At 43.4% G+C, this 14,710-nt stretch overlaps 1 protein-coding gene across 1 annotated transcript; it reads right to left on the bottom strand.

The window, feature by feature from the left end:
* Nucleotides 1-2,171: 2,171 nt before the first annotated feature.
* On the bottom strand, nt 2,172-14,683 carry api5 (apoptosis inhibitor 5). Its single transcript, XM_054777482.1, has 14 exons — nt 14,391-14,683; nt 13,756-13,917; nt 13,245-13,338; nt 13,096-13,161; nt 12,837-12,988; nt 10,377-10,583; nt 9,899-10,003; nt 5,356-5,445; nt 5,083-5,264; nt 4,690-4,783; nt 4,541-4,597; nt 4,245-4,327; nt 4,031-4,173; nt 2,172-2,899 (listed from the first exon to the last, which is right to left on the bottom strand). The coding sequence occupies exons 1-14, from the start codon at nt 14,460-14,462 to the stop codon at nt 2,820-2,822; spliced, it is 1,587 nt and encodes a 528-aa protein (XP_054633457.1). The 5' UTR covers nt 14,463-14,683; the 3' UTR covers nt 2,172-2,819.
* Nucleotides 14,684-14,710: the final 27 nt, after the last annotated feature.

Here is a 14,710-nt window from a genome sequence, read left to right as displayed (position 1 = left end):
CTTTCACTTGAGAGAACAAAGATAACATCTAGAATTCATTCATTTGTCTTAAACTTCATACAATCATTCACACAATCCACTCACCCATTCATACAACCATTCAGACATTCATACAGTACAGTGCACCCACTCATTCATACAGTCACTGATCCATTCACTAATTCATATAATCCACACTCATTCATACAATCGCTCATTTATTCACACACTCATTCATACGACCATATTCAGTCATACAATCACTCACTCCTTCATACGATCCACTCGCTCATAACATCACTCTCATATGATTCACCCTTTCATACATTCCATTCATTAATCCAGTCACTCATCCATTCTTACAATAAACTCATGAATTCATCCACACTCATTCATACAATCAGCCATAAGAGACAATGGACATGTATGGAAATAGAAGCGCTCATGATCCAAAGCATACCACATCACGTGTTAAACGTAACAGGACGGTGTCATTGCCTACACAGCATTCCAATGTAGTTTACATTTACAGTGATACTTTTGATGGTAGTCATTCCTCAATGTAATATATTGCATATACTGTATGTATTATTGTTCTAATAAATGTACAGAAGCATTGTGAAGCCGTAAACATGTTTTGTAAAGGTAGGAGCATGATGGGGGAAGCGATGCTCCTATCATCATAAAATAACAGCCACTCTGATCATGCGCAGTGTCATCCATTTTACCGCGACTGGAGTAACTTTGTTTTCCTCCACAGTGCTTGCTTGCAGCGAAACACATCATCAGGTCTTAAATTATTATAGTAGTGTAATAGCAGATACTTTCACGTGATAGCACAACTACTACTACAACCACACTTGCTTTTTGGAGGGTGCATGTGTCCTCAGGGGTGTCCTTTTGGGGTCTCCTGAGGTGGGGGGGGGGGGGGGGGGCTACTTTTTATTGATTTACCTTCAAGCCCGCAGACTCACTCCACAGTGGCTCATTGGTGCTTGCTTCCTTTGCCGCCCACGCCTCCTCCACCGCCTGATTATTTTCAGCTCTGCAGTGTGAGTGTGTGTGTGTGTGTGTGTTGGCTGCTTTGGGAAATACCTGGTCACGATCAATCACCACAGGCCTTCTCCACGGTCGCTTACCGCCGACTGCTGGTCAAAGAGGAGAGGTTCATCACAGACAGTGAAAGTAACACAGGTCAACATTCACACCAATGACGAACCGAAAAATACTTCAAAAATTACCACCTTCCTTTTTAAATCTCTACTCCCAAAGTCACTTTAATCGACACACCCGAATGTTAAAACGTCCAATACCATACGGTATCAAAATGTATAACTTTTAATTGACTGAGGTTTTCATTTGAAAATTAGTCTTGTTAAGACCCGTTAGTAATACATATTTTGCCACATTTCACAGCCTCGCAGGTTCGGGATCTAATTCGATGGCGCAGGTGTGCCCAATAGATGGATCGATCTGGGATAATACACGAGTGTGATTTACAACAATTTATTGTTACTTACCCGCAACGTTGTCTTTGTTTGCTGAAAGACGAAGACCGAGAATGAGGGAAGAAAAAAAACTTACATGCAGAAAGCTTTAAACGATTCAGTGAAGATAAAAATAGAAGTGCCTTGTCTAGAAGAACACATGGTCTGGGGCGCCTCCTAGAGGGGAGAGTCCGCTTAAACGATGGACGACTCTACTCTTACATTTAAAATATATATATATTAAAATGTCAGATTTGCCTTGTGATTAATACAAAAATGCCTATTCAGTTTTTCTTTGCATTTTGGAAACACTCATTTTCAAAATGCATAGAACTCAATTCATTTGGCTCCTCCATTAGAACTGCCTATTTTATTCCTACGGATATTATAAATGCCGTAGAGGAAAAACACTTGCAGTGATTTCAAGTGAGAAATAGAACAAAATCGGGTATATAAATGCACACATTTGTTTTAAATCTACTTTTATGTTTAAATAAGCTTTTGGAAAGATACATCTAGCCACTAAAATCAACAACAAAAAAAGCAGCTAAAGATCAAATGCATATGAACAGGCTTAAGTAAAGTTGAATTAATCTTTGTGACATATTGGTGAATACTATTGAGTTGGTACTACTTTAGTGGGTGCAGAATGTCTTCAAACCAAAAATGTTTCAAACTACACAGTGTTCTAAACATGGACCCAACTATTTTTAGCCCATTCAATAATTGAGCGCCAGTTCTTGCACTTGAAAGCAGGCGTGTGTGTGTGTGTGTGTTGTATATGCAGAAGGCAGTGCTAAAATTAAAGCAGTATTGACTATTTTAGCTAGTTAGTGTGTATGCTCTTGTGTGAGAATCTCCAGGACCACGACAACTGTTCATACTTCCATACAAGTTTATGATAAAAAATCCAACGGTTCATACAAAGTCATCATAGTCTGCCAATTCAACTAAAGCACTACTAGAAAAAAAACAAAAAACAAAAGCAGGATTAAATAAAATAAAGTCAAAAGAAATGCCTTCAAACAAACATTGCAAACCAAAAAGAATGTTTTTTTTCTTCCTCTTTTTAAAACACCCAAAAAGAGAGCAAAAAGTTTGTCACAAGTCAGCAGTCTTTTGTTCCACAAAGACATACGTCATTGATAAAAACAAGGGGGGGACTGGAGCTACGGCCTTGGCTTAGGAGTTTGGGAAGTCCATCGTGGAGCGAGAGGACACTTTGTTCAAGAAAAACAAGGGATGATGTCAATGTGAAGAATATTAAAACTAATTATTTAAAAAAAAAATAGAAAGAAAAGAGAAGTGGTGGCAAAGTGGTCCGTTATGGTGAGCGATAAGCAACCCCCCGCCTCAGTAGATCCTCCCTCGGCTTCTGTTGCCTCTGGTGCCGAAGCCCCGTCCCCGTCCACCTCTGAAGCCACCACGCTGCTCTGCAGTCACATGGTAAAGACAAGGATAGCGTTAGTTAGGATGAGGGGACACACATTTTGCAGTTTTAAGCAACGTTTTTGTTTTTTTGGTGGGTTTTTTTGTTTTTTTTTAAAATACAAAGTCACATTCAATTCAAGTGCCGTGTCTTAAATGGCATACTTACACTTAACTTTTTGAGTGCGGTTACACTGAGAAGTACTGTAAAATGCAGTACACCGTCAGTACCCAGATTGTTACACTCAAAACAGTCAAAGTGATGAGTGTGCAGTGTGGGAAAAGCACTCCATTATTATAAATTTACCTTCAGTAGATGTCATCTTGGCTATGTCGAGAAATAGGAGGGGCTACCAAAGCGTTACAGACAAGCATTCATTCATTTTTAATAATTGCACAAGTGAGAAGTGGGGAGAAAAATAAGGCAGATCTTTTATGGGGTGATCCAAATGTTTGGCCTTTGACGGCGTGTGGCTGCGTGCAGAGAGAACAGTTGAGCTTTCTGATGTTTTGCCGCGGTTTGGCCAACAGTAGCTTGTTTTTTTTTTTTTTTTTACAATAACAATGTTGTTGTCTTAAGAAGTCCGAGTAGACATCACAATACCAATTTTATCCTCAGTGATGGTCGCGAAAGTCAAGCGATTGAGACAAGTGTGGCCAGTATTGAGCACATAGTTTATTATTCCTCGGCACACTGTACTGCAACTAGCTCTTGAGCGGGTCTTGTGTTTACTAAATAATTTATGAGAGCGAGTACGTAACCACGAAATGGCATAAACCGAGGGCTGTATCTGACAATGTAACCTACACAATTTTTGTCAAAGGAAAATGTACTTATTACAATTATTAATTATTAAAATAATCTCGTCAAACACATTGGTTTGTTAACTATGACATTCTGTAATAGGAAACGTGTAAAAAGTGTGGCTTGTCAAATTCTAGTCAAGATTTAAGAAGTGGTGTGTGTGTGCGCTGTTATGAAAATGTAATGTTTGCTGAAACTATTTATTTAGAGAAAAGTTAAAATGTAGTTTATCAATTACAATTAAGGAGGTGTGTGTGTGTGTGTGTGTGTGTGTGTGTGTGTGTGTGTGTATGTGTGTGTGCAATAATAATAATTGCGATTAAATTCTAACCGTAGTTAAAGTTTCCAAGGGAAGCGCTGTATTTGCCGCTGGGGGGGTTGTAGATTTGCCGTGCGTCCCGCCGAGGCTGCGGTGCGATATGTTTCTTCACGTTTGCCCCGGAGCCCGTGTCGTCGCTTGATGGACGCTTGGGACTGCAGAGAAGTAGGAATGAGGATCAGACGCTTCAATGGGGACACGTAGGCAGTTGTGTCTCAAAACTTACGCCACTGCCGCCTCGCTCTTCTGGACAGGCTTCCAGGACAAAGTGATGGCGCTCTTGAACGATGGAGGGTTGTGAAAGAGATCCTGCGATAGAATTCACAGTAAGCATTAGAGATGGCACCAGTCACTGTGGTCATTAGCTGGATGTAATTAAGCAGAAATTTAAATTAAGATAGTTTTATCGGCTGAACTGACGACCACAAGAATCTGCAGGATTCACTCGGCTGGACTTTGTTACACTGAACAAATTTGACGGTAAGGAGGGATAGCTCTGAGCTTCAGGTTACTGAGAACAACCTTGATGAGGACGTTGATGTTGTTTGTGATCTTCAGGGCCACCACCTTGATCTTGTTCTGTTGAAAACAATTAAAGTACTTGTATGTATGAGTATGCCACACATTTTTTTCTCATGTTCCGACATTTATAGAAGAAGTCCAGCGTCCACCTCGTCCGTCTTGAGTGCGTCTCCTGTCTTCCCCTGCAGAGCCACTCGCAGCTGTCTGATGTAAACCTGCAGGCCTCTGGCGAAATACTGTAACCTAATGGAAGGTAAAAACAATGTCAGGTTTTAGGACAAACTCTCACTCAGCCAATTGTACCGTGCAAAGATGCACGCTTTTCTTTTGTCATGACTGTAAGAGGTGGCCTAGTGTGAGTACGTCCTAAAAAATAAAAATAAAAAAAAAAACCTACCTAACATACATGTTTTTGTAGACACTGAAGACCAATATCTTAAGCTAACCCAACATTCACGTTTGTGTATGTAAGGTAAACATAAGTACAGGCCAACTCTACGCGCACACACAAACCATTGTGCATTTCCAACCGAGTGCCGCACCTGATCTTGAAGTCTTTGAGACGCTCAGCATCCACTTTGTCGATGAGGAAATCCGGCAGCTTCTTGCCCAGCTGGTGGAAACTAAACAGGAGACATTCAACATAGCTGAACTGCAGCTTGGGCTCCTCGCCTGCAGAGTTTACGCCATTCTCCACCTCTTCTGGTGGCAGAGGCATGTACTCCTATAAAATATGAAAAAACAGGCCTTGTGTCCATTAAGAGCTGTTTAGTAACTGTTACTGGCACCACGCAAGAGCAAGTGTTTTTGCTCACCAGCAGCTTAGTGAAGAGCATATTGAGGTTGGCCTCCAGCTTCTCCATGTCGCCACAGAAAGGACTCATCTCTGCCATCAGCTTGAGGACCTGCACAAGCAAACAACACAGAAAACAGTGTTAAGAGTAGAGCCTGACCAATATATCGGCAGGCCGATTATGACATATCACCGATTAATCAATATTGGTGAAAATGTAGCCGATATAACTTTTTTTTTTTTTTTTTTTTTTTTGCTGTGCCACGATTCAGTTGCTCCCTCCCTCCCAGTGTGTCTCACCATCTGCTTGCTCCCTGTACCTGGCCCCAGGCCCCTCACACACAGAGCAGCACTCTCCCTCTACCGCTCTCTCTCACTAAGTCCGCAGTAGGAAGATACGACTGAAACGCGAAAAGAAACTGCCATTTTTGACACCATGGTAAGCTGTGACATTGCAAAACAATACAACACTACACTTTAGTGTCACGCTGTCAGGGCCCGGCCGGGCACAGCCCGAACAAACTACAAGGGTCGCCTCTCCAATTAGCTCACCACTTATGGGAGGGGCCCAAGTGGTCGGGTGCAGAGTGAGCTGGGTAGCAGCCGAAGGCGGGGACCTTGGCGGTCCGATCCTCTGCTACTCTGCTCCTCTGTTACGGAAACTGGCTCTTGGGACATGGAATGTCACCTCTCTGGTAGGGAAAGAGCCTGAGAAGTTCCGGATAGATATGATCGGACTCACCTCAATGCACAGCAAGGGCTCTGGAACCAGTTCTCTAGAGAGGAAATGGACTTTGTTCCACTCTGGCGTTGCCAGCAGTGAGAGGCGATGGGCAGGGGGGTAGCGATTCTTGTTGTGCCCCGGCTTTTGGCCTGTATGTTGGAGTTTAACCCGGTGAACGAAAGGGTAGTTTCCCTTCTCCTTCGGGTGGGGGAACAGGTCCTGACTGTTTGTGCTTATGCGCCAAACAGCAGTTCAGAACACCCACGCATTTTGGAGTCTCTAGAGGAAGTACTGGAGAGTGCTCCCTAAGGGGATTCCCTTGTTCTGCTGGGGGACAACGCTCATGTTGGCACTGACAGTGAGACCTGGAGAGGAACGGCCCCCCTGATCTGAACCCGAGTGGTGCTTTGTTATTTGACTTCTGTGCTTGTCACAGATTGTCGATAACAAACACTATGTTCAAGCATAAGGGTGTCCACATGTGCACTTGGCACCAGGACACCCTAGGCCGCACTTCCGTGATTGACTTTGTGGTCGTATCATCGGACTTGCGGCCATATGTTTTGGACACTCGGGTGAAGAGAGGGGCGGAGCTCTCAACCGATCACCACCTGGTGGTAAGTTGGCTCCGATGGTGGGGGAGGATGCCGGTCAGACCTTGCAGGCCCAAACGTATTGCGAAGGTCTGCTGGCAACGACTGGCAGAGTCCCCTGTCAGAAGGAGTTTCAATTCCCACCTCCGGGAGAGCTTCGACCATGTTCCGAGGGAGGTGGTGGACATCGAGTCTGAATGGGCAATGTTCTGTGCCTCCATTGTCGAGGCAGCTGATCGGAGCTGTGGCCGTAAGGTGGTCGGTGCCTGTCGTGGTGGTAATCCCAGAATCCGTTGGTGGACACCAGTGGTGAGGGATGCAGTCAAGATGAAGGAGTCCTTTCGGGCCTTTTTGGCTCATGGGACTCCGGAAGCAGCTGATAGGTATCGGCAGGCCAAGCGGTCTGCGGCTCTGGCAGTCACTGAGGCAAAAACTCGGACATGGGAGGAGTTCGGAGAAGCTATGGAGAACAACTTCCGGATGGCTTCGAAGCAATTCTGGACCACCATTCGTCGTCTCAGGAGGGGGAAGCAGTGCAAAGTCAACACCGTGTATGGTGGGGATGGTGTGCTGCTGACCTCGACTCGGGATGTTGTGGATCAGTGGAAAACAATACTTCGAAGACTTCCTCAATCCCACCGACACGTCTTTCTATGAGGAAGGAGAGACTGGGGACTCCATGCTGGGCTCTCCTATCTCTGGGGCTGAGGTTGCTGAGGTTGTCAAAAAGCTCCTCGTTGGCAGGGCCCCCGGGGTGGATGAGATCCCCCCAGAGTTCCTTAAGGCCATGGATGCTGTAGGCCTGTCTTGGTTGACACGACTCTGCAGCATCGTGTGGACATCGGGGGCAGTACCTCTGGATTGGCAGACCGGGGTGGTGGTCCCCCTTTTTAAGAAAGGGGACCGGAGGGTGTGTTCCAACTATTGTGATTCCACAATAGTTGGGTTCTGGAAAAGAGGATCCGCCGAATAGTTGAATCTCGGATTCAGGAGGAGCAGTGTGGTTTTTATCTTGTTCGTAGAACTGTGTGACCGAAAGGACAAGATTGTGGGTACAAGCTGCCGAAATGAGTTTTCTCCGTAGGGTGGCTGGGCTCTCCCTTACAGATAAGGTGAGAAGCACTGTCATCCGGGAGAGACTCGGAGTAGGACCGCTACTCCTCCGCATTGAGAGGAGCCAGATGAGGCGGCTTGGGCATCTGGTCAGGATGCCTCCCGGACGCCTCCCTGGGGAGGTGTCCAGGGCAAGTCCGACCAGTAGAAGGCCTCGGGGAAGACGCAGGACACGTTGGAGAGACCATGTCTCCCAACTGGCCTGGGAACGCCTCGGGATCCGCTGGGAGGAGCTGGATGAAATGGCCGGGGAGAGAAAAATCTGGGCCTCCCTGCTTAGACTGCTGCCCCCGCGACCCGATCTCAGATATGAGGTAGAAGATGGATGGAAGTTGCATCATAAACATATACAGTATGCGCGTGATGGAAGCCGATATTTTCCCAGCTTCAAAATATAGCGGATCGGCAGATTAAGGTGTGGAGGTGTTATGTTAGATGCAACATGTGCATTGTGCAAGTTAGCCATGGCTCCGGCACCAGCACAGCGAAGAACACTACAAATTTGTGGCAACACCTAAAAGTGAATCACAAAGAGGCATATCCTTATGTTGACAGTCTCAATTAAATTCCTTATTTTAATTTGGTAGTCTTCTGCTTCTTTGCGTTTAATCGCATTTTGGGTATTATAAGCATTTACTGTATGTTCATGTACAGTATATAACCTGGGTAAATCAATGCTCTTTTTTTCATATATTGTCCGATATATATCATCGGTTATTGTCTTTTTTTCAGCCCTCAATATCGCTATCAGCCGCAAAAATCCCATATCGGTCAGGCTCTAGTTAACCCTTTAGGAGGTCAGAGGTTTTTTTTCCAGTTTTGATATTACTATTTCAAAAGGTTCAAAAAGCTTGAAAATGGTTAGCGATAAAAGGTATACTGTAAATTTGAAAAATCATTAGTATGACCCAAAATTTGTGAAGGGAGTAAATTTACTCATCTGATGTGCATATTATGATGTCACAAGGCTCCGAATTTGTCAGATCCCTGTCTCCACGATGCCGGCTCATCAACAGGCTCATCAAAATGTCTGATCCACTTGTGATACTCTTCCTCATCTCTCAAGAAAACCCAGCCGTCGTCATCGTCATGTACAGCAGGATCTTGAACACCACTGCTGCCTCAACGGCTATTATTAATGCTATTATTACATAGATAGATGTAAAGTATCTATCCATCAATTATGCTTGTCAATATTCTCATTCATCCAGGTCATTGTATTCTCAGGTCATATGTCAGGACTTCCGATACATGTAATTGATCATGGCCACTACAAAATAAAAGCCGCTAAACCTTAAAAATTAGTTGCTTTTTTAAACTTGAAAACAATTTTAAGTAATATTGTATGAATGTATAAATATATATGCTACATATATAGATTATTATTTATGCACATATTGACCACAGTTAGTCTGAAAATGATTTAAAATATAAAAATGTTTCACTGTGCTTAATTATGATAAGCATGCACCAGAATTGGAATTGGAAATGTGTAGTCAATTGACGACAGCTTGTCTCATGCTAAGCCTACCTATGCCAGCATGTGTGATCGCTCATATTTTAATATCATTCCACTTTCTGGCATTTTTGTTTACATGCCTGGCTGGCGGCATCTAGCCAGCTCGGAACTACAAGTGGATATTATGTTCACGGGATACATCAATCATCGATTATCATCACAACTTTTTTTTTTAAGTGTTACTTAATCTTGCTCTCTTGTTATTATAATGCTTATGGCTTGTCTCCAAAACATTAGTCAGTGCCATTTAAATGTTGGCAGTGCTCTCAACAACTTTGCCATTAAATTAACTGTTTTAAGTTAACTGTTCGCAATTTTACAACTTTGGCACATACAGGGTTAAGAGTAGTGTGCTGGAACAAGGTGGAGACTAATGAGCGGCTAACAACATCATGCACGACACTGCTGACGGGCAGCTTCCTTGTTCAATGCATCAACTTTTTCACCTCACTGCGATGCGAAAACTCGAAGGAACTGAGGTGGCAACAGGAAGTTGACACTGAAACTCTGGCGTGGAATATCCGTGGATTTTTCCTCTACTTCGAAGTCATGTTCTCATGATATGTAGTGATGGTCACCACTAACTCTAAAATGACATGACAAAGTAAAACCTGACCTCGAGTTGAATGTCCAGCTCGGCCACAGGACTCGTCAACATGCTGAGGTTGGGCAGGACGTGCTCACAAAAGTAGGTAACAAAACGTGTGGAATGGACATTTTTCTGCAGGAAAAAAAGAATAATTAAGTTATTAAAGCTAATATGGACTACAATGTATCCTACCAGACCTAAAGTAGTCCAATACACATTTAATTCAAAACTGCTCTCCGTTGTGGAGAAATTGATGAATTACAGATTCATCATCATGCCATAAAACATCATCAAAACAGACGAGACACCATTTCTGAAAGAAACTGACAAAATATCTTTGAAAATAAAAACTTTGACACCATTAAGACAAAAAACAACATCAAGCAGCAGTGGCTCAGTGACTTGACAATGTAATCTGCTAATCCTCTAAATGGGGGTGTTAATAAAAGGATTCCTGGTCATGAAGACATTGTGGAAAATGCCAACGGTAATGTGTTGTACTCACAGAGAAGAGGGGCAGTGCCTGGCGCGTGCACTGCAGTAGGCGGTCCACCGTGTCAGACTCAGTTGGGTTGAGCGCCTGCTCCAGGAAGGCCTGCTCCACCACGAGCTCCACTAGCTGCTGACGCCCACTCACCGTCTGCAAGACGCGAAGACTCGACACCAAACGCATCAGCAGCACAAACTCTTCTCCGGTCACGTCCTCAAGAACCTAAGGAGGAAGTACACATCAACAAAACCTTCAGTACACACAGTCCACTCATTTCACATTTCCAACTACAGTCAAACCTCAGTTTACTAACGCCACGATTTTCCAAATGATTCGGTTTTTGATAAATAGGTTAACAGGAAAAATGAATCCATATTTTTTGCAGAATCGTGCAGCCCTAATAGCATTATTAACAAAGCCCTTAGCAAAGTCTAATCCAAGTGTCTCATTCCACTTATTGAGGGTTCAGAGTTAAACAATTCTAACAAGTGAGCAATCAGGACTGGGGGGTATTCTGCGAAGCGAGTTTAGTGGGTTAGCGAGGTGTGTTGAGTGTAAAGCTAGACTTGCCTGTTCAGCGAAGGCACCTCTCTTTTGAAGCAGCTGTATCACCGTGGTAACTTGGGTTAAAATCTGGTCCCGACCAGGTTATGTCCAGACTTTCATCTTAAAATGGGTTATGAAAGCACTGTTGTTTCACTGTTTCACTAATTCGGAGATGGCATCAACATTTATTGAGAACCCAGTGCACATGGAAGCAAGAATAATTACAGCGGCACTACAACAGGAATGTGTGTGTTTTTTTTGTGTTTTTTTTTTTAAAACAACTGATCCGCTAACATTCCCCAGGGTTTCTGCTACATGTAATGGATCGTGGTGGGGCGCCATAGCTGAGTAAAAGCCACCACTTTGGAAATTAGCCTTTTTTGTTTTGTTTTTTGTTTTTACATGAAAACAATGTTAAGCAATATAGTGTATGGATGGACATACTGTATATGCTATATGAGGTGTGCCCATTACGGCGATACCGAAGGTGGCGTTGGTCCCGTGCCACCTGCATCATTACTGTCACTTCATAGATGTCATGTGACATCAGTCAGTTGACATTAAGCTCCCTTCGTACTTCCCTCCGTGGCTGCGGTATATAAAAAAATGTGCCCATTGCTGAAAACTTTTTAACATGTTGCCTTGACTACAACTGCATTGTCTTTTGTATAATCCTTTTAAATTTCTCGTATACAGTATCTGTAATGTTGTATAGCAAATGCTAACTGGACGCCATACATGATGAACGCTACGTAGCTATTTTTAGTGACATATTACTCAATGTACACAACTATGGAATTATGTTTTATCGTTATTGCCATATTCATTTGTATTGTGAATTACTGAATAATATCAACTATTTTGATGACCTGTAAACAAACACATACACACACACACACACACACACACACACACACACACACACACATTACATCAGTCCTTGTATGAATACTCAGTCTGATGGTCGATTTCCATCCATCCATTTTCTAGACCGCTTCTCCTCATTAGGGTCGTGGGGGCATGCTGGAGCCTATCCCAGCTGCTGATGGTCGATTTATATTACAATATTAACAAAAGCATAAAGTTGTCACAAAGTCGCCCTAACACTGCCACCTAGTGGTTATCACGAAGTAGATAGAGCATGTCTCAAGCAACTCATCAGTTGACCAAGTACTTATTTGTCGCAGAGGATGAGTATAATTCATTATTTCACTTTGATATGGCCATGAATAAACGGATCAGTGTTTTACATATAGGGCAATGTGAGTCACTAGCTGTCAAAAAAGTACAGTATGTCATTGTACAGAGACAGTAGATGTGTGTTCATCCCAACACAGTAAAGAAAAACAAATTGCCGGCGCACACACATCCTCGCTTTCAATAAAACACACAAACTATTAGTGAGATCAGTAAAATATGAAAACAATATAGACATCATTCAAAAATGAAAAGACAGTTGTTGTCCTCCCTCGCTTTATTGCCAGCGACAGTGTTGCTTTTTGGCAACAATAATCTTTTCGAACTCCGCATAAGGCTCCATAATACTTACTTGCTCATCTTTACAGCGACTGGTACCGCTTCATTTTTTGAGAGGAAGTAGAATAATATTACATCAAACGCCTCCTTTTATGTGAACGCACACTGAGCGCAAAGCCAAGTACCGAACTTGACAAAGTAAATTAGAACCACCGTTGCAGTACCGTTTAATTCTGTTCGGGCAATTTAGGTGTTGTTGAACTGCAGCTCGAGCACAAAGCCTGGGTTGGTTCCGCCACTTGTGCAGAATACCCCCCTCCGGTCTTCATATTTACAAAACATCACCCAAAGCTTCAACTAGTTCGAGAATCAATACATACTAATGAGGGAGGGAAGTCTGGAAACCTGTCATAATAATGTCGAGATGAAAAGATGAAACACACCACCACTAACCTTCTTAGTTTCAGAAAAGACGTACTCTTCCACCTCTTTTGTCATGACGTCCTCTGATAAGGTCTTCAGTTTGGTGGACAGAAATTTAATGGCCCTCTCACGCACTATGTCTTCACCCTGCAGGATCTGTGAGAAGAGGCCCCCGAGGGTGCCTGCCGGACAGACAACTTGACTGAGTACAAATATTACATTAGTCTTAATATCCCAAAGCTACACACAACACATTGAATGCGACGCAAAAAGACAAACATATGCACACCTTTTGCGTCAATCTTGAAGATAGAAATCAGTGATACATTCACTTGGTTGAATTCAGCCGTGTCATCTGAGAGACCAATGTAGAGATTACACTTTGAATACATTTTATTTATAAAATGGGTGTGAGCGTGATTTATTCAAATACAATACCTGTCTGGAGGAGCTGAGTGAGAATATCTGCAACCTTTAGGATATTGTCACCAGTTGCAAAGCGTGGTAACTCCTTAATGGCCTGCCGCCGAATCTGGACCAAAGACAAACCAGAGTTGACCCTTTTTCTCATTCCATCCATACAATTTCTTCCGCTTATCCGGGTCCATGCCCCCAATGGGTAGCAGTTTCAGTAGGGAAACCCAGACTTTGCATGTCTTTGCCTATCCCTTGGCCTCCTCCCGGATGCCAGGAACATCTCACCAAGGAGACGCCCAGGAGGCATGCTTGCTCTTTTGGTCACTATGCAAAGCTTGTGGCCATAGGTGAAGGTAGGAGCGTAGATCAACCTGGAAATCGAGAGCTTTGCCGTCTGGCTCAGCTTTCTCTTCACCACGATGGTCCGGTACAACGACTGCATTACTGTCGACGCTCCTCACTCCCAAATGACTTTTGTCATTCTTTCTGTACAAACAATGGATTGCACAAATAAGTTATTTGGTACACTTACAGACACGTCGTCGTCTTCGCAAAGATCCAGCTGAGCGTTGATGGCCGCATCCGCCAACTCTGGGAAACTGCTGAAGAATTTGGGAATGAATTGAGCTGCCAAGCGCTTCTCCTTGGGACCACCTTTGACACCATCCAGGATGACTTGGTAGGCATCTTTATGCTGCAGAATTTAATAGAAGACAATTACATGTGTGTGGTTTGTACCGTACCGTAAAAATATTGTAACTCCCGGCATTTCTGTAAATACTCAGTTACAAAATATATCATGGTCAAATGCAACAACTCATACCAGAGTGTAAGAATCGCCAGTACGCCGGCAATGTTAAATAATGTGTTTAGCGTGGTAATAGTTACCGATTAGTAGATAGTTTAATCATAAAGTGGTTGCCACATTTGATTATCATTACTGAACGGAACAAAAAGCGCCTCGTAGTAGCTTGGACTGGGCTGTGATGTTAACATTAGCCGTCGCTAAGCTAACTGCTAGCTACTAGCTTAGCGCACATACACAACAACCTTACGTAACTTAGTCGCGGACAACAGTAGCCATAAAATGAATATGTTCAGTGTCGACAGAGCATTAAATACAACGATAAGAATAGTTAGGAAATGCCAGGCGGGTCTGTACGTTACCTGGCTGACATCGTCCTTGGCATCGGCAAGGATGCCGTAGTTTCGATAGAGATCCTCTATAGTGACCGCCATCAGCGTGGGTCGGAGTGCTTTGCGCTCAGATAAAACCAATTCAAACGCGAAAAAATCCCAATAAACTCAGTAGACTCGCTGTGAAGCGGGGTCGTAGCACTAACTAACACCACATCACCAAGAACTTAGCGCCGTGGAAGTAGAAAAATGTGCAATTTCGAGAAACATGCGAATGCTGCACTGCCCGTAGTCCCTGCAACGTTTTCTGCTTCAACTGCTAAATTGCTACGGAAATGAAAAGAAGGCAC

Source organism: Dunckerocampus dactyliophorus, chromosome 5 (genome assembly GCF_027744805.1).
Source record: "Dunckerocampus dactyliophorus isolate RoL2022-P2 chromosome 5, RoL_Ddac_1.1, whole genome shotgun sequence".
In the NCBI taxonomy this organism is placed as follows: Eukaryota; Metazoa; Chordata; class Actinopteri; order Syngnathiformes; family Syngnathidae; genus Dunckerocampus; species Dunckerocampus dactyliophorus.
This window is presented reverse-complemented; position numbering and strand designations above follow the sequence as displayed.

Excerpts from the sequence above, each read along its gene's own strand:
- api5 (XM_054777482.1), bottom strand. The coding sequence starts at position 14,462 with ATGGCGGTCACTATAGAGGATCTCTATCGAAACTACGGCATCCTTGCC. Across the intron at positions 10,584-12,836 it reads TCTTTTCTGAAACTAAGAAG|GTTCTTGAGGACGTGACCGG; the intron begins GTTAGTGGTGGT and ends CTTCCTCCTTAG. Across the intron at positions 2,900-4,030 it reads CCTTGGAAACTTTAACTACG|AGCAGCGTGGTGGCTTCAGA; the intron begins GTTAGAATTTAA and ends ATGTGACTGCAG.